The sequence below is a fragment of the Artemia sp. Qi Xiang Cuo genome, chromosome 3 (assembly GCF_049724085.1).
Source record: "Artemia sp. Qi Xiang Cuo chromosome 3, ASM4972408v1, whole genome shotgun sequence".
In the NCBI taxonomy this organism is placed as follows: Eukaryota; Metazoa; Arthropoda; class Branchiopoda; order Anostraca; family Artemiidae; genus Artemia; species Artemia sp. Qi Xiang Cuo.
In genome coordinates, this window is record NC_142796.1 from 49,933,389 (window position 1) to 49,948,149 (window position 14,761).

Consider the following 14,761-nt stretch of genomic DNA (forward strand, 5'->3'; position numbering starts at 1 on the left):
TTATATTCCCTCCACCGCTAATATGTAAGCATGCCCTCTGATTGGCTGAGAAGGAGGATGTATCCGACTCGCTGATTGGCTGAGAAGGAAACACGTGATCTAACTGTTTCCTGGAAACTCATAACATTCGCGTCGAGCAACAACAAGAAATACTATTTCTGGATCATAACATTTGCATCGAGCAATAACAAGAAGGAAGTGTCATTGACCTGCCCCCATTAGACTCAATAATCCATTAAAGTGAGAAAGTTCCTGTTTTTCCATTCTCACTGACAAAAGCCATAAAACAGACATGAACTGCTGTTGACATCCATGAAAAACATCAAATAAATTGACCCACACACATAACCATCCAAGAAAACAGACATAAATGTGAGAAAGTTCCTGTTATTCAAATTCTCACTGACAAAAACCATAAAACATACATGAATTGCTTTTGACACCAATTAAAAACATCAAATAAATTTACCAAAACCCATAACCATCCAAGAAAAAAACCATAAAAGTGATAAAATTCATGTTTTTTCAAGTGAGAAAATTCCTGTTTTTTTATTCTCACTGAGAAAACCATCAACCACGTGGGTCTCGTCGGATCAATTGAGGCCTCTCTACTGCTAGTGCCCTTTTTAATAGTCGAAAATGATTAGAGGGCAACTAATCCGCCTCTCACGCCCACCTTTTCCCAAAACACATCTTATCAAAACTTTGATATAGCCATTTTATTCAACATAGTTTTAAGTTCTAGAAATTAGGTCTTTAAGACTGACAACCCCCCCACTACCCTCAGGAGAAGGGTTGTAAATTGTGCCCTGGGGGTATACAACGTTCTTATATAACGTAGTGTCGTAGAAACTTCAAAAAAGGCTCATTTAATTGGAAATTGAAATGGTTAGTGCCCTTTTTAATAGTGGAAAGTGATTGGAAAGCAACTAACACCTTTTCCACGCCCACTATTTCCCCAAACCCATCCAATAAAGATTTTGAGATAGCCATTTTGTTCCACGCAATTCAAAGTCCAGGAAATTATACCTTTGAGCAGGACACCCCCCCCCCCTACAATCTTCAGGGCAAGGGTTACAAGTTATGCCATGGGGATATACAAGGACTTTATTGAAATCTTTGTTGTAGAATCTTGGAAAAGGGCTCAGTTAATTTTAAATTCAATGAGCTAGTGGCATTTTGAATAATAGAAAGTGATTTGATGACACCTTACCCACCGCTCAATCCCATATTTTCCCCAAACACATTCAGTCAATATTTTAGATAGCCATTTTATTCAACGTAGTTGAAAGTTTTGGAAATCAGGTCTTTATGGATGACAACCCCTCCCCCCACAGCTCTCAAGGCAAGGGTTGTAAGTTATGCCCTAGGGGCATATAATGTTTTTATTGAAAGCGAAGAAACTTCAAAAGGTCTCATTCAATTGGAAATTGAAAGGGCTAGTACCTTTTTTAATAGTCGAAAGTGACTGGAGGGCGACTAATTCCCCTCTCACGCCCACCATTTTCCCATACACATCCAATCAAAATTTTGAGACATCCATTTTGTTCAACGTAGTTGAAAGTTCTTGAAATAAGGTCTTTTTTGATGATAACTCCCTTAGAGTCCTCAGTGCAAGGGTTTTAAGTTATACCCTGGGGACATATAAAGTTTATATAGGCAGTCTTCGAAGGAATTTCAAAAAGGACTCGTTGGATGGGAAATTGAGCTTATCCTACCTGACTGTCAGAAGTAAGTGAAGAGTAATTAATCCCCCTCTTACCCAAAATTGCCCACCCTTTCCCCAAAAATATTCAATCAAAGTTTAGAGATAGCCATTTTGTTCAACGTAGTTGAAAGTTCTAGAAATTATGTATTTAAGGATGAAAAACCCCCCAGAGCCCCAAAGGCAAAGGTTTTAAGTTATGCCCTGGGGGTATATAAGGTTTTTATAGATAGAGTTGTCATAAACCTTCAAAAGGGGCTCATTCAATTGGAAATTGAGAGGGCTGGTGCCCTTTGTAATAGTCGAAAGTGATTGGAGTAGAGTATAGTAGAATATTTTTATTTATAACACATACATAAATGAATGTCACAAAACAGCGCACATGCCTGGTGGCATACTTTAGCGCTGAAAATATTGCCAACGAAAATACACAGCCATTTTCTAACTAAATTTTACAACAACGAAAAAGAAAACCCTAATGAACAAAATGCTTAGCATGTCATAAGATATATCTTCACCATTCTTAGAAAATGTCGCTTGTTGCTGCATTCTCGAACTGATTCTGGAATTGAGTTCCAGATTTTTGGCCCAGTGTGACGGATGCTGAATCTCGCTCTCGATGTCGGGCGATAATTATGAAATTGAGAATTAGTTGGAAAAATTCCGGAGAAATTTACAGGTAAATTACTATACTGATAATCGTGACAAATACTAGAGATAGAAATTAAATGAAGTTGGTCCAAAGAATAAATTCCAGAAGTCCCGTATAGGTGTCTAACTGAAGATCTACAATCAACGTTAAAAAGAGTCCTCTTGGCTTTATTCTGAAGTATTTGGAGAGATTTGAAAACAGATGAAAAGGTAGATGCCCAAAACAAAATGCAATAGAGAAAATATGGGTGGACGAAAGAATAATAAATAGATTTTAGAATGGATTTAGGAAAGAAATGAAGAAGACGAGTTAGCATGCAAATATTTCGGGAAGATTTTAACGGCAGTATTTTTATATACTTATGAAATGACAAATTGTCATCTAAAATAATCCCAAGATATTTGAACTGATCTACCCGTTTTAATTCAAAACCATTCAAGAAAAGAGAGAAGCTATCTGACACTACTGATCCAGTTCCCGAAAATAACATATATTGGCATTTTTTTTCATTAAGAGCTAGTAAATTAATTTTTTTTTTTGGAGGGTAACTAACCTCCCTCTCACGCCCACCATTCCTCCAAATACATCCAATAAAAATTTTCAGATAGCCATTTTGTTCAACGAAAAAGCAAATTCTGGAAATTAGGTCTTTGAGAATGACACCACCCCCCCCCCCCCCCAAGCACTCAGGGCAAGGATTTTAAGTTATGCCCTGGGGGCATTTAAGATTTTTATTGAAAGTTTTGTCGTACAAACTCCAAAAGGGCTCATTTGATTGGAAATTGAAAGGCCTAGGGCCATTTTTAATAGTTGAAAGTGATTGGAGAGTGACTACCGCCCCTCTCACACCCAACATTTCCCCAAACACATCCATTCAAAATTTTGATACAGCCATTTTGTTTAACGTATTTGAAAGTTCTGGAAATTCGGTCATAGAAGATGACAACCACCCTAACAGACCTTAAGGTAAGGGGTGCAATTTATTCCCTTGAGGAATATAAAGAGTTTATAGAAAGTGTTATCGTTTCAAAAAGGGCTCATTCGATTGGAAATCGACCGGTATAGTGCCCTTTTTAATAGTCGAAAGTGATTGAAAGGCTTGACATTTTTATGTCAAGATAAATGTGGGTATTATGTATTATCTTTTTGTTGTTGTGGTTGTTTAGATCAGGGCAGTTATCGAAGGAGTTGTCGTGGCATCTTCGAAAAGGACTAATTCGATTGAAAATAGAAAGGGCTGATACCCTTTTTAATAGTCGAAAATGATTGGAGGGCAACTAATCCCCCTCCCACTCCCACCCTCCCACGCCCACCCTCCCATTCTCCCATTATTGTTTAAAAACTAAATGTTGCCTTAAGATTAAATCAAAATACACTGTGTTAATACTAATTCCCAATAAAACATCTCAGCAGTATCCCAAGAACCACTGAGGGTATTATATTCAAACTTTCGGGACTACTTCTGCTCATAAAACTTAACTAAATCAAAATTGCGTAAGCGTGTACAAGCTATCAAAGAAAGTAAACAGATTTTTTTGCGAATGGTTTCGTTTTCCATTTCAGGTCAACTAGAGGAGGTATGAAACTAAGTTAAACAGTACTATTTGTGTCCATATTTTCAAAAGGGTGTATGTTGTTAAAAATTGCTGAAAATTTTTCTCCAGCATACAAATAGCAGGCCAAACTATAAAGTCTTAAAAAAACGGAAAGATTTAAAGTATTATTAAAGTATTAAAGTAAAGTGCAAATTTTGTTCTGGCCTTGGGAAGGCATAGGGGTTTTGCGCCCACCTTATGTTAATTTTTGCTCGTTTTGAGTTTGAATTGGTTATTTATTGTAATTTCTGTTCGTTTTGGGTTTCATTTATTTATCGATGCTGATTTGTGGTAGTTTCACGCTTGGTAGATTATTTGATTTTATTTTTGCTCATTTTTTGTTTAATGGAGCTCTTTACTTTTCTTTTAAAAACTTATTTTGTGGAAATTTTTTTTTTAATTAATAAACGAAAAAGGCTATGAAGTAAATACTTTCTGACGACATCATGTGTTAGAATTCATTTCTTTCATTTCATTTCTTATGTCATTACATCTTTTCATTTCTTTTGATTTTATTAGAGCCATACAATTTATTAATGCTAATACACAATTTATTAATGCTACTAAAGTAATGCTAATATTACTACAACTAACAGCTTGGTTCAGAGACCCTCCTATCTACTAGCCTTCGCAAAAAAAGAGCTGATTTTTCCTGCGTGACCAAGAAGTAATTGAATCAGATAGCAATTAATGATTTTCTTTATTTGATCAATAAATTTTTTCTTTTGACTTCTTTTTGGCTGTGCAAAAAAAAAAAAAAAAAAAAAAAAAAAAAAAAAAAAAAAGAACAATACCTTATCCAAAAATATTGCTAACTTTTCCAGTTACATAAATACGTCCAGGGGCAATGGAGTAAAAATTTTTCATTTTAGAAGTCTCACACACTGTATAGGGTTAACTCACTAGACTTTTTGAGGGATTGTGATTTCATTGTGGTGATACAATAATCACCAATCTGAATTCAAATAGCTATAACGACACAGGGTATGTACCAACACACCAGTAGGGACAAGAAAGGGGCAATTTTGGTTTGGTGGATAAAATGGCACACACCTACACGCTATTTATTTCGTCACTTGGAAACACAGTTCATATAATTATCCAGTAAGCTTATTGCAGATCATTTCTGGTCTTCGTTCTCGGTGCGAACAAAAAGCTCCTCCCACTTCTTCGTGCAGTTATTAATAGCGGGTTTCCACTTGTTTTCGCGTAAAGTGCATTATTCGTAATAGCGGGTTTCCACTTGTTTCCGATTGTTTCGCGTCTGACTTGTCTACCCGTGAAAAGATCTGACGCCGCTTATGTTTCTACGTTCTCTGGAGCACTCGCACCCCGGTCCGGGTTTTTATAATGGGTGAGATAGGGAATGATCATACTGGATAATTATATGAACTGTGCTTGGAAAGGACAATAGAACTTTAAATTTCCTTAAAGTACCGAGGACATCAAACAATTTTTGCCGCATGGATCCATCTCAGGTCTATTTATGCCTAAAAAGCCATGATTTTCTAACAAATATCTTTTTATTGTTTCAAAATCAAGAGTTTCTAGTCCATTACCATATTTTCCTCAGTTTTGCCATGGTGAATCGTGGAAACAAATATCCAAAGTTAATTAAGTAAATTTGGCAATACTTTTCGTCTGTCAAAGTTCAAATATTACTTCCCAAAAACAGCTACCTTTTTCAAGGATTCTACAATTTCTCAAGTTATTTTTTTTTTTTTTTTTTGAATTTACCCACTTTGTGTATTTTAAATTGACGCTCAGAAAACAAAACAGGACAACTGCGTAAGGAGATTTTTTCATTAAAAACTAAATTCTTGATTTTTATTAAGATATACATGGATGTGCTAATTTCTACTAAACCGATATAAAAATCACAATTCATTTCCACTGCTCTTGGTATCTTAAATTAATTAGTAGAATTCATGTTACGGGCACTGCACAAAAAAATGCCTTACCTTATCAAAACAAACAATGTTTACTTTTCCAGCCATATTGATACGCCCAGGAGCAATAGAGTGAACATTTTGTCTTTCAAGACGTCTCATAGCATACAGAGTCCCGGCACTTACGGCCGCAGGCATAGCGGGAGGTATGACTATAGTTAATATGTCTAGTGCCCTTATAACAACTTCTTCCGTTTCGGCCTAAGACAAAAAATAGCCAAATTAGCATTAAAGTGCCAAGGACATCAAATTAAAACATCCCTCCCCCTCGGTCTATTCATGCCAGAAAACCTAGATTTTTAAGATTTTTCTTTTTTTTTCTTTTTTTTTTTAAATTATGAAGTTTTTAGTAGGGCATCGCATTTTCGTTAGTGTTGCCAAGTTGAAGAGTGAATATAAATGAGGTCGGGGGTTGGAGGTCTGTAGAGGGGATTTGCAAAAAGACTTTAAAAATGAATTAAAAATTGATTTATATGCATTTTTGTTACGTTTTTAAGAGCCAGAGGTTTTTTTGGGGGGAAAGGGGGGTCAGACCCAGTAACTCCGCAAACCCTAGATAGACTTTGCCTCCAGCCCAAGTTCTTTTCAAGCTTCTATGAAAAAAATCAAACTGCTTTGAACTCTAAGTTCAATCACATAACCTGATTGCATCAAACGAAAAATTCAACAATTAATTGGCATTTCCTGACCTTTTGGATTACGACCAAAGTCAACCTATACCCATGTCAATGCACACTCGGCCTTAACATCCTCAGCACGCTTGGAATTCTCTTTTCTTGTCTAGGATCTCAAACATTGACCAAAAGTTCTGACTAGTGTTGTTCAAGGTTACGTAGACCCTCACACTTTTAAAGGTAATACTAAGAAATGTGTTGTGTCATGCAAGGCCGTATTCAGGGGTGGGTTGGGGGGGGGGGGTAATGGATTTTAACCCACCCTTTGAAATTTTTGTCCTGCTCATAAAAAACGTAAAAAAAAATGCATACAAACAAATTTTTAAAGTGTTTTTCAAAAATGTTTTATTGCCCCCCCCCCCATCAAAAGCCTTGATATGCCTTCGATGTCATATACGGTCGTTAATTAATTAATAGCTATTCATCAATCAATTGCTCTCCAGACCAAACCTTTGTCTCCTCTTGGATTGTTTAAGGGACATTTACATATTTTGACTGTTTTTTCACACCCTCTTGTGAACATAGTTTATGTATTTGCTGGGCTCAAAAGGATTACGACAAGTATATACCTCTGTGTGTGATTATTCATGCTAACAGTTTTTATTTATTTTTTCTCGTGGTTGTTTTATGCAGGAAATTATTGCATATTTTGGCCACACAGGCTCCCTAGAGCTTAATTCCTAGAGCTTAATATATTTTGTTCCTTTTTTCCCTAATAAATTACTTCTTCTTCTTCTTTTAATGAATGACGACGGGCTGTGGACATCCTTTCTTTTGCAATCGAGGGAACAGATATTGTTTCGCAAAGCTCTTATAGAGCTTTTATAAAACTGAAGGACATTAACAGGATTTAAAATGTATAGTTTATAATTTAAATATATCCTCGTTATTATTGCTTTTTCGCTGCCGCAATTCTGCAAATAACTTTAATTTTCTCATGAGAAAATAAATTTTTGCTATTTTGCTTCTTGAACTCGAACATTTTAGGAAAACTTAACGAACAAAATTATATTATAATGAATAATAAAATGTCAAAGAAAAAGAGACTTATCTCTTTCTCTCCCTTATCTCTTTCTTTTTGTTTCTCTATTTTTCTTTATTTCTATATTTCTCTTTCACCCCTCTATTTGTCTGCTATTTCTCTATTTTTCTATCACCTCTCTATCCCCCTATCATTCCTTTATTTCTCAAGCATTTCTCCATCATTTCTCTATTCCTTTAGCACCCATTTATCTTGAACTCGATCCAAAACTTATGGCTGGAAAACTTGATTTTCCTTAATATTGACTAAATAGGATACTTGCAGCGTGTTACTGATAATAGTTATGCAATATAAATTTCATATATAAGTAATTGAGCTAGGGTTGTCGTGTTTTTTAGCAAATCTAATTTGTATTCCAACAAAATCCTGAAACGTATTGCTCAGAGCCCCATTACAATTAACAGATCGACACAAAAGATAGCCCTAGAGGCAGGACAACAAAAGCCTAATAAACGAGTAACTGAGCTAGTATTAGCCTGTTTTCGAAAAAAATTGCATTTGTCTTTTAAACAAGATCCTGAACCGTGTTGCACACCCCAATGGCAGCAAACAGATTTATGCAAAAGACGGCCCTAGAGACGGGGCAACAAAAAATAATAAACGAGTAACTGAGTTAGTGTTGGCCTGTTTTTGAACTAATCACATTTGTCTTTTAAACAAAATTCAGAAACGTAGTAATCAACCTAATAGAAGTAAACAAGTTGAAACATAAGACTTCCCCAGAGACGGGCCAACAAGCGCTAATGAGTAACTGAGCTACTATAGGGCTGTTTTTTCTAGCTAATCATATTTTCTATTTAACAAAATTCTGAAACGTATTGCTCACCCCAATAGCAGTAAACAGGTAGACACAATAAACTGCACCAGAGAGGGCAACCAATCCCATAATAAGAAGAAAACGAAGAGAATCTTGGTAAAACTTGAAGTCAACAGACTTGGGATGAAGTATTGCACGGATCAATTCGCCTTTGATGGTGTTAAAGCCAGTTCTCACCACGATTGCATGTGCCTGAATAAAATAAAATATTCATAAAAACGGATAGTATTTTCATATTAAGGCATCACATTAAAATTTCTTCTTTAAGTATTCTCGCCGTTATCATTTATCCTATAAGATAAGTGCCAGACTAATTCTGGCAAAAAGCCAGAAATGATATACCCGTATATCGTGTTTCTCATGCTGCGCATCTTAAGACTTTCAGTCTATTTCATCAAAACAAAAAGAAGTATAGATTCAGAAAAATACTGGTGGTGAGGAGGAGGGGGGACTCGCGAAAATTTTTATTATTTCTAAGTAAACAATTATGAGATTTACCACAGAGATAGACATAAAATAAAGGGGAATGTAGGCAGGGAAGGTGTGCGAAAGAAAAGGAGGGCTTCCAGCCCTTCATTGTACTTCCTGGCTGAAGGGCCATGAAATGGAGATCAGCAGCACGGGTAGTGGCTGTAAAATCCAGTGCCGTATTGTTTTTATTCTTTTCTTTTTATATGGCTTGTCTCAGAATCCAGAGGACTTTCTTCCTCCAATCGCACCCATATCCGCAGCTTATTATACAAGTACAATAACATGCCATATGTTTAATAATAATGTATAAACAAACAATAATAGCATATACTTGCTTATGGATAAAACCTTGCGATCAAAAACATGTTGTGTTTTGGGCTGAGCATGTCTATGAAATAAATTAATTCGGCTCTTACCAGTTTTATCTTGGCATCCAGTTATTATTCCGTATATGAAAGGGGCTGTCCCCTCCTCAACGCCTCGCTCTTTACGCTAAAGTTTGACTTTCTCACAACTCTATTTATCTTAAACAATAAAAAACTTTAGCGTAAAGAGCGAGGCGTTGAGGAGGGGACAGCCCCTTTCATATAGGGAATAATTTCTGTTCGTTTTAAGTTTTAACGTCGTTCCTTACTTTCAGTTAAAAAAAACTTTTTTTTATTTAATAACAAGTTAAAGACATACATACGGTTTGGAACGCCAGAGTGAATTGAAAAATAAGAAATATAGTTACGTCTTTACATCCATAGAATCGCGTCTGTAGGATTTCTGTTCCACTAAAAATTGTATGGCGTTGATGGGTGTCGTTACAGTAATCATCATTGATATAGGGTATAGGGGTTTTGGTCTTCGGCGATTCTTCACCTGTAATTGTGTTTGTTTTAATCACTGGCATATAAATGCGCTTTTTTGCACTACTTTAACCATAGAAACATTAAACAGTTCGCGTTGACGAACTGTAAGTAAGGGACGACTCGTCCCAATAGTAACTGAAACTCAAAAAAACGGAATTTTGGTAAAAAAAAAAAAACGACACGTCAAAAGGATTGTTTTTTAGGCTGATTCCAAAATAAAATGCAATAAATTTAATGTTGACCCTCAAAAGCTACGAGCCTGAAAAAATATGCATGATTTTCGAAAAAGGAGGGAAACAAGCTAAAAAAATTCAAGCGATTTTAATGAAAATTACGCCATCAGATTCAGCATATTAGCGAACCCTACCGTAGAGGTTTCAAGCTCCTATCTACAAAAATGTCGATTTTTGTGGTTTTTTTTTGTCAGAAGAAAGATCACGGATGCATTTTTTTTCCAGGGGTAATCGCATTGAACGAATGGCTCTAGAAGATTTGGAGAGATCTCATTCGAAAGAAAATGAATAGTCCTAGTACCTTTTTTAGTACCTTTTTTAAGACACCAAAAAGATTGGAGGATAACAAGCACCCCACCAATACCCATTTACCCCATTCATCACATCCGATCAAAATTTTAAGATAGACATTTGTCTCAACATAGTTGAAAGGTCCAATAGCTATTCTTCTTGGTGATAACTTGACCCTCAATAGTCCCTGGGGAAAGGACTGTACATTACGCTATTTGCCCAAATTATTCACATATAGTATTTGTTGTTGGGAAATTTATGGAATTTTTTCGGGGTAATTTCCTCCAGAAAGGAGGGGACGGATATTCCACGTGGAGAATTTACCGTGAATAGAAAAGTTTCCAGGGGAGTTTCGAGGCGAATGTTACACAGGGGGTGGGGGGGGGGAATTTCCTGGCATGAATTGAAAAACGTAAGAAATTAAATTAAACTCCAACTGAAGGTAAAGAGCAACATTAAAACTTAAAATGAGCAGAAATTATTCTATATATAAGAGGGGCTGTCCCTTCCCCAACCCTCGCTCTTTAAGCTAAAGTTTGACTTTTTGTCTTGATTCTTTAGGAAAGACAACTCACACACAAAAGCCGTTGATTTTGAATGAGAAAGATTTAAAAACAAACTTCAAGAATTAACATAAAGAGCAAGGGTTGAAGAAGGGACAGGCCCTCTCATAATATTGCTTTTTACCTTAAGTTGAAAAAAGCTGTTTTTCTTTTAATTAATAAATGAAGGAATGAATTTTATTTCCCACTAAATCCAGACAAAACGTAACTAGTGGAGTAAGAAATGAAAAAAAAAAAATAGAGAAATAACACATAAGAAACGCACAGGTATATATATACAGGACAACAAATAAACACTAATATCGCAGAGCATCATAAAGTTCATTTCCCGTTAAGCTCGTATGTAACCTCTCTACTCTTTTCTGAACAACCGTGTACGGGTCGGGTATATTGTAACGGTTGCTAATCGCTGTGTTACACTTCCAAGGAGGCACTCGCAAGAGAAATTTGCAAAACCAGAAGAAGCAAGAACGCACCGTACGTTTATTATCATCAGATAAAAGAGCCCAAAATGGAGAGAGCGCTAGCACATGTGGTGTAACCATCGCCGAAAATAGCTGGGCCCGAATCTGTCGACTATATGAAGCTTTCAAAAAGATAAGCATACTGTAAGCTTTTCGGACTTTGCTAGTAAAATCATCGATTAACAGAGAACGTGTCGACTTCACATCCCAACCAATAGGGAGACCACGGTACACTGTGCTTGTCGACGGTTTTACTATTTTGTCACCGAGTTTTACTTCGGGGGCCGGATCACTTCTTTTACGATTAAACAAAATAAACTTAGTTTTAGTCTCATTGAAAGACGGACCAATTTTCTCATATGAATTTTTCAGCGTCGCAAAGTTCTCTTCAAAACGGGAAAAAGAACGACTTGAAAACAGAATATCATCAGCGTAATTCAATAATGACAGATCTAGACCAAGATACAGAAAACTAGGCTTAACCACTTGCTGAGCTTCAACTATACTGTTATTGTAAAAAGAGGGCGAAGAAATAGCTCCTTGACGGATCCCTTTTCGGACTGGGATAATATTAGAGGAAATTTTCATCCCACCCAGTAGACTAATCTTGACCTTCACTTTAAGTTTTCGATATAAATTACGGAAAGTGAGGACTACCGACTTGTCAAGACCACGGTTATTTGCATTCAACAACAGCTGGCTATGAAGACCGGAGTCGAACGCTCGACTTACATCTAAACCCGCAATAATGATAGATTCACCCGTCTGATCACACTCGAGGAGAATATTACAGATGAGGTGATGCACCTGTTCTCTATTGCTACACTTTTTGAACCCAAACTGGTTGCTGGGTGTAAAACACACTCGGTTTATTTCCTCAACAACCAGAATTTCTAAAATTTTACACAAAACCGGGGCAACAGTAATTGGCCTATGCGAGCTGCACTGAGATGGATTTTTTCCCTTTTTTACAACTGGAGTGATGATACCGACAGAAAAAGAATGGAGCAATAAACCACATGAAAAAATCATTTGGTATAGTAGAGTTAAGTGCTCAAATAGCAAAGGACTACGGATACTACAAAACCCGTGCTTACGGTAGGCTCAGAGAGCCTTTTGTCGAGTTCCTTTTCGAAAACCTGTTCAAGCTGAGGATCAGGTGCAGAGAAATCGGAAAGGAAGTAGTCATTCCACTCTTCCTCCGAGGGCTTGTATGGGGAGGGTCGGAACGCTTATCACTTCTGTTATTTTTCACAAATTTCCAAACCAGGGAGGGGTTGGTTTCGATACGAGCACTGTTTTCTTTTACAATACGAGCACGATGTTGAGCTAAACATTAAGCAAATTTGCGTTTCATATACAATCTAATTTCATTAACTGTGTCCACTTTAGGCCTACCGTTGTGACACCACAGCTGAAACCAAAACCCTGACCGACGACAGGCTTCACGAAGCTCGGCGTTTTCATTCCACTCTGGTATTTCAGATCCCATCCGCACTTTTCTCGTAGGCACAATCGTCGTTTCTGTCACTCTCAACGCGTGCACGATTTCAGAGCAATAGGTAGTCAGCGACAACTGCTTGACAGCCTGAATTAAGCCTGATCTAGGCTGCAATAGGAGGTAAGGCACTTCGATTTTAGACAATATGTTGTCAAACACTGAATGGTAGGTAGGAACATCAATTTTTTCCCACTCTTGTTTCATGACCCAGTGGTTATTATTTTTGAGTGGAATGCAATGATTACTCGAGCCAACGCGGAACGTATTCGGCACAGGTAGGTGGTCAGAAACACTGATTGCATTGTTAACACGGTAATAGGGGTATATTGCAATCGATTTTGTTGAGAGGAAAGTCAGAATTCAAGGTAGAACCACTATTATGTATATATGTAAATGCCAGGTCGTTGTTCATTACACTGAATTGAGGACAAGAACTAAGAAGGACCTCTGTCCTAGAACTCTTAGTATAACTAAGGTTACAATTCATATCCCCTACAACAATAGCAGTAAGGCCTTGTTTCTGCGATTCTGCCACAGCATTTGCAAGCTTACTGCACGCTATGCTGAACTTCCGCTCTGAATTTGAGTCACGGGAACCAGTTGGCATGTATTTAGAAAAAATAGCAACGTCTAGTAGCTGAAATGACACAAAGAAATCAGAAGACGAAATTGGTATGGGCAGACGTTCGGCATGAACAAGCAGAGCAACACCATCGGACAGTCTTTCTCTTCGACTAAATACTGCAGGAAACCGAAAACTTTAACCAAACCGTCAAGTTGCAGCAGGTCTAGTCCTTCTTTCGATAGGAAATGTTCCTGTAGACATAGCATATCACAATCAGCCATGAGCTAACACAAAAGAGGTCTTTTATTAATCACTGACGCGTTTTATTAATCTGCATATACGCGTTGCACGGAAGGTCAGTCTTACCACAAAGTTGACACTTCAGGGGCAGCTGGCGACGGTGAGTTTTTATGCAGACCATCACAATGTGAGCATTTCTCTGAATTCACACAGTTAGCAGCAGTGAGGCCAAATGCCTTGCATTTGAAACACTGAGGGGCAGGAACTTATATTCTGACACAGGTAGCAGCTCGTAGCCAATCTTAGGTGGACTGTCTATTGCTTTTTGTAGGTATTCTTTACTTTCAAATTTAAGGCAGAAAGATCTGGATGACCGTATTTGAGACACTTCAGTACAGTTCTGTAGACAACTCTGAATGTCAGCTGTCGACGTTCCGGGGGGAGTACGCCGGATAATGCCAAAATATGCACTTGATTTGACTATGGAATCTGCACCTTGGTTAGAGTTAGCTGTAGCTTCAGCAAAAATAGATCCCAGCTAATAAAAAAAGCTAATAGATCCCAGAATTTTTCAAATAGCTGATGCAAATTAAAATACGCCATCTTAGAAAAAAGAATAAGAATGCTAATTGTTATTTTTCATCTAAGGATTCTATACACCTGATTATAATAATTCCTTTAGTTTATTCTTCAGCTAAAGTCTGACGAAACGAATAAGTTGTATGACAAATTTTAGCTACACCAAAGAATCTATACATGCATCCGGAGAACTGCTGCGTATTTCACACCACAAGGGGGTAACTTTTACTATAAAATTATGTCGGATTTGAACCCCTCCCCCCCCCCTCTAAACACAAAAAAAATAATTATCCGACCCATAAAATGGTAAAACACCTTTCAAACACACCCTTATCCCCTTCCCCAAACAATTCTTTTTTTATTACCGTAGGCCTTATCTACATAAGGCGATGCCTGAAGTACCTACCGTGAGTATTGGCTTGAAAGTTTGTATTGAGCAAATCAGTTTGGTCCTTTAGGAAGCCGCCTCCCCATTCAGTGGATTTGATGATTGGAGGAGCACGAAGAAAGTAATTTTTCAAACCAGTTTTCTTTTAAATAAAATGGTACCATTACACAGGTTCATT

General features: G+C 37.1%; 1 protein-coding gene across 2 annotated transcripts in view; it reads right to left on the minus strand.

The window, feature by feature from the left end:
* Nucleotides 1-14,761, minus strand: part of LOC148954224 (polyamine-transporting ATPase 13A3-like) — a 158,012-nt gene that overhangs the window by 107,241 nt on the left and 36,010 nt on the right. For both annotated transcript variants that reach the window (XM_089086075.1, XM_089086074.1), the window contains exons 6-8: nt 9,639-9,769; nt 8,444-8,626; nt 5,914-6,102 (exon numbers count right to left, since the gene is read on the minus strand). In XM_089086075.1, coding sequence (XP_088942201.1) covers nt 5,914-6,102; nt 8,444-8,626; nt 9,639-9,769 — 503 coding nt within the window. The remainder of the gene's footprint in view (nt 1-5,913; nt 6,103-8,443; nt 8,627-9,638; nt 9,770-14,761) is intronic.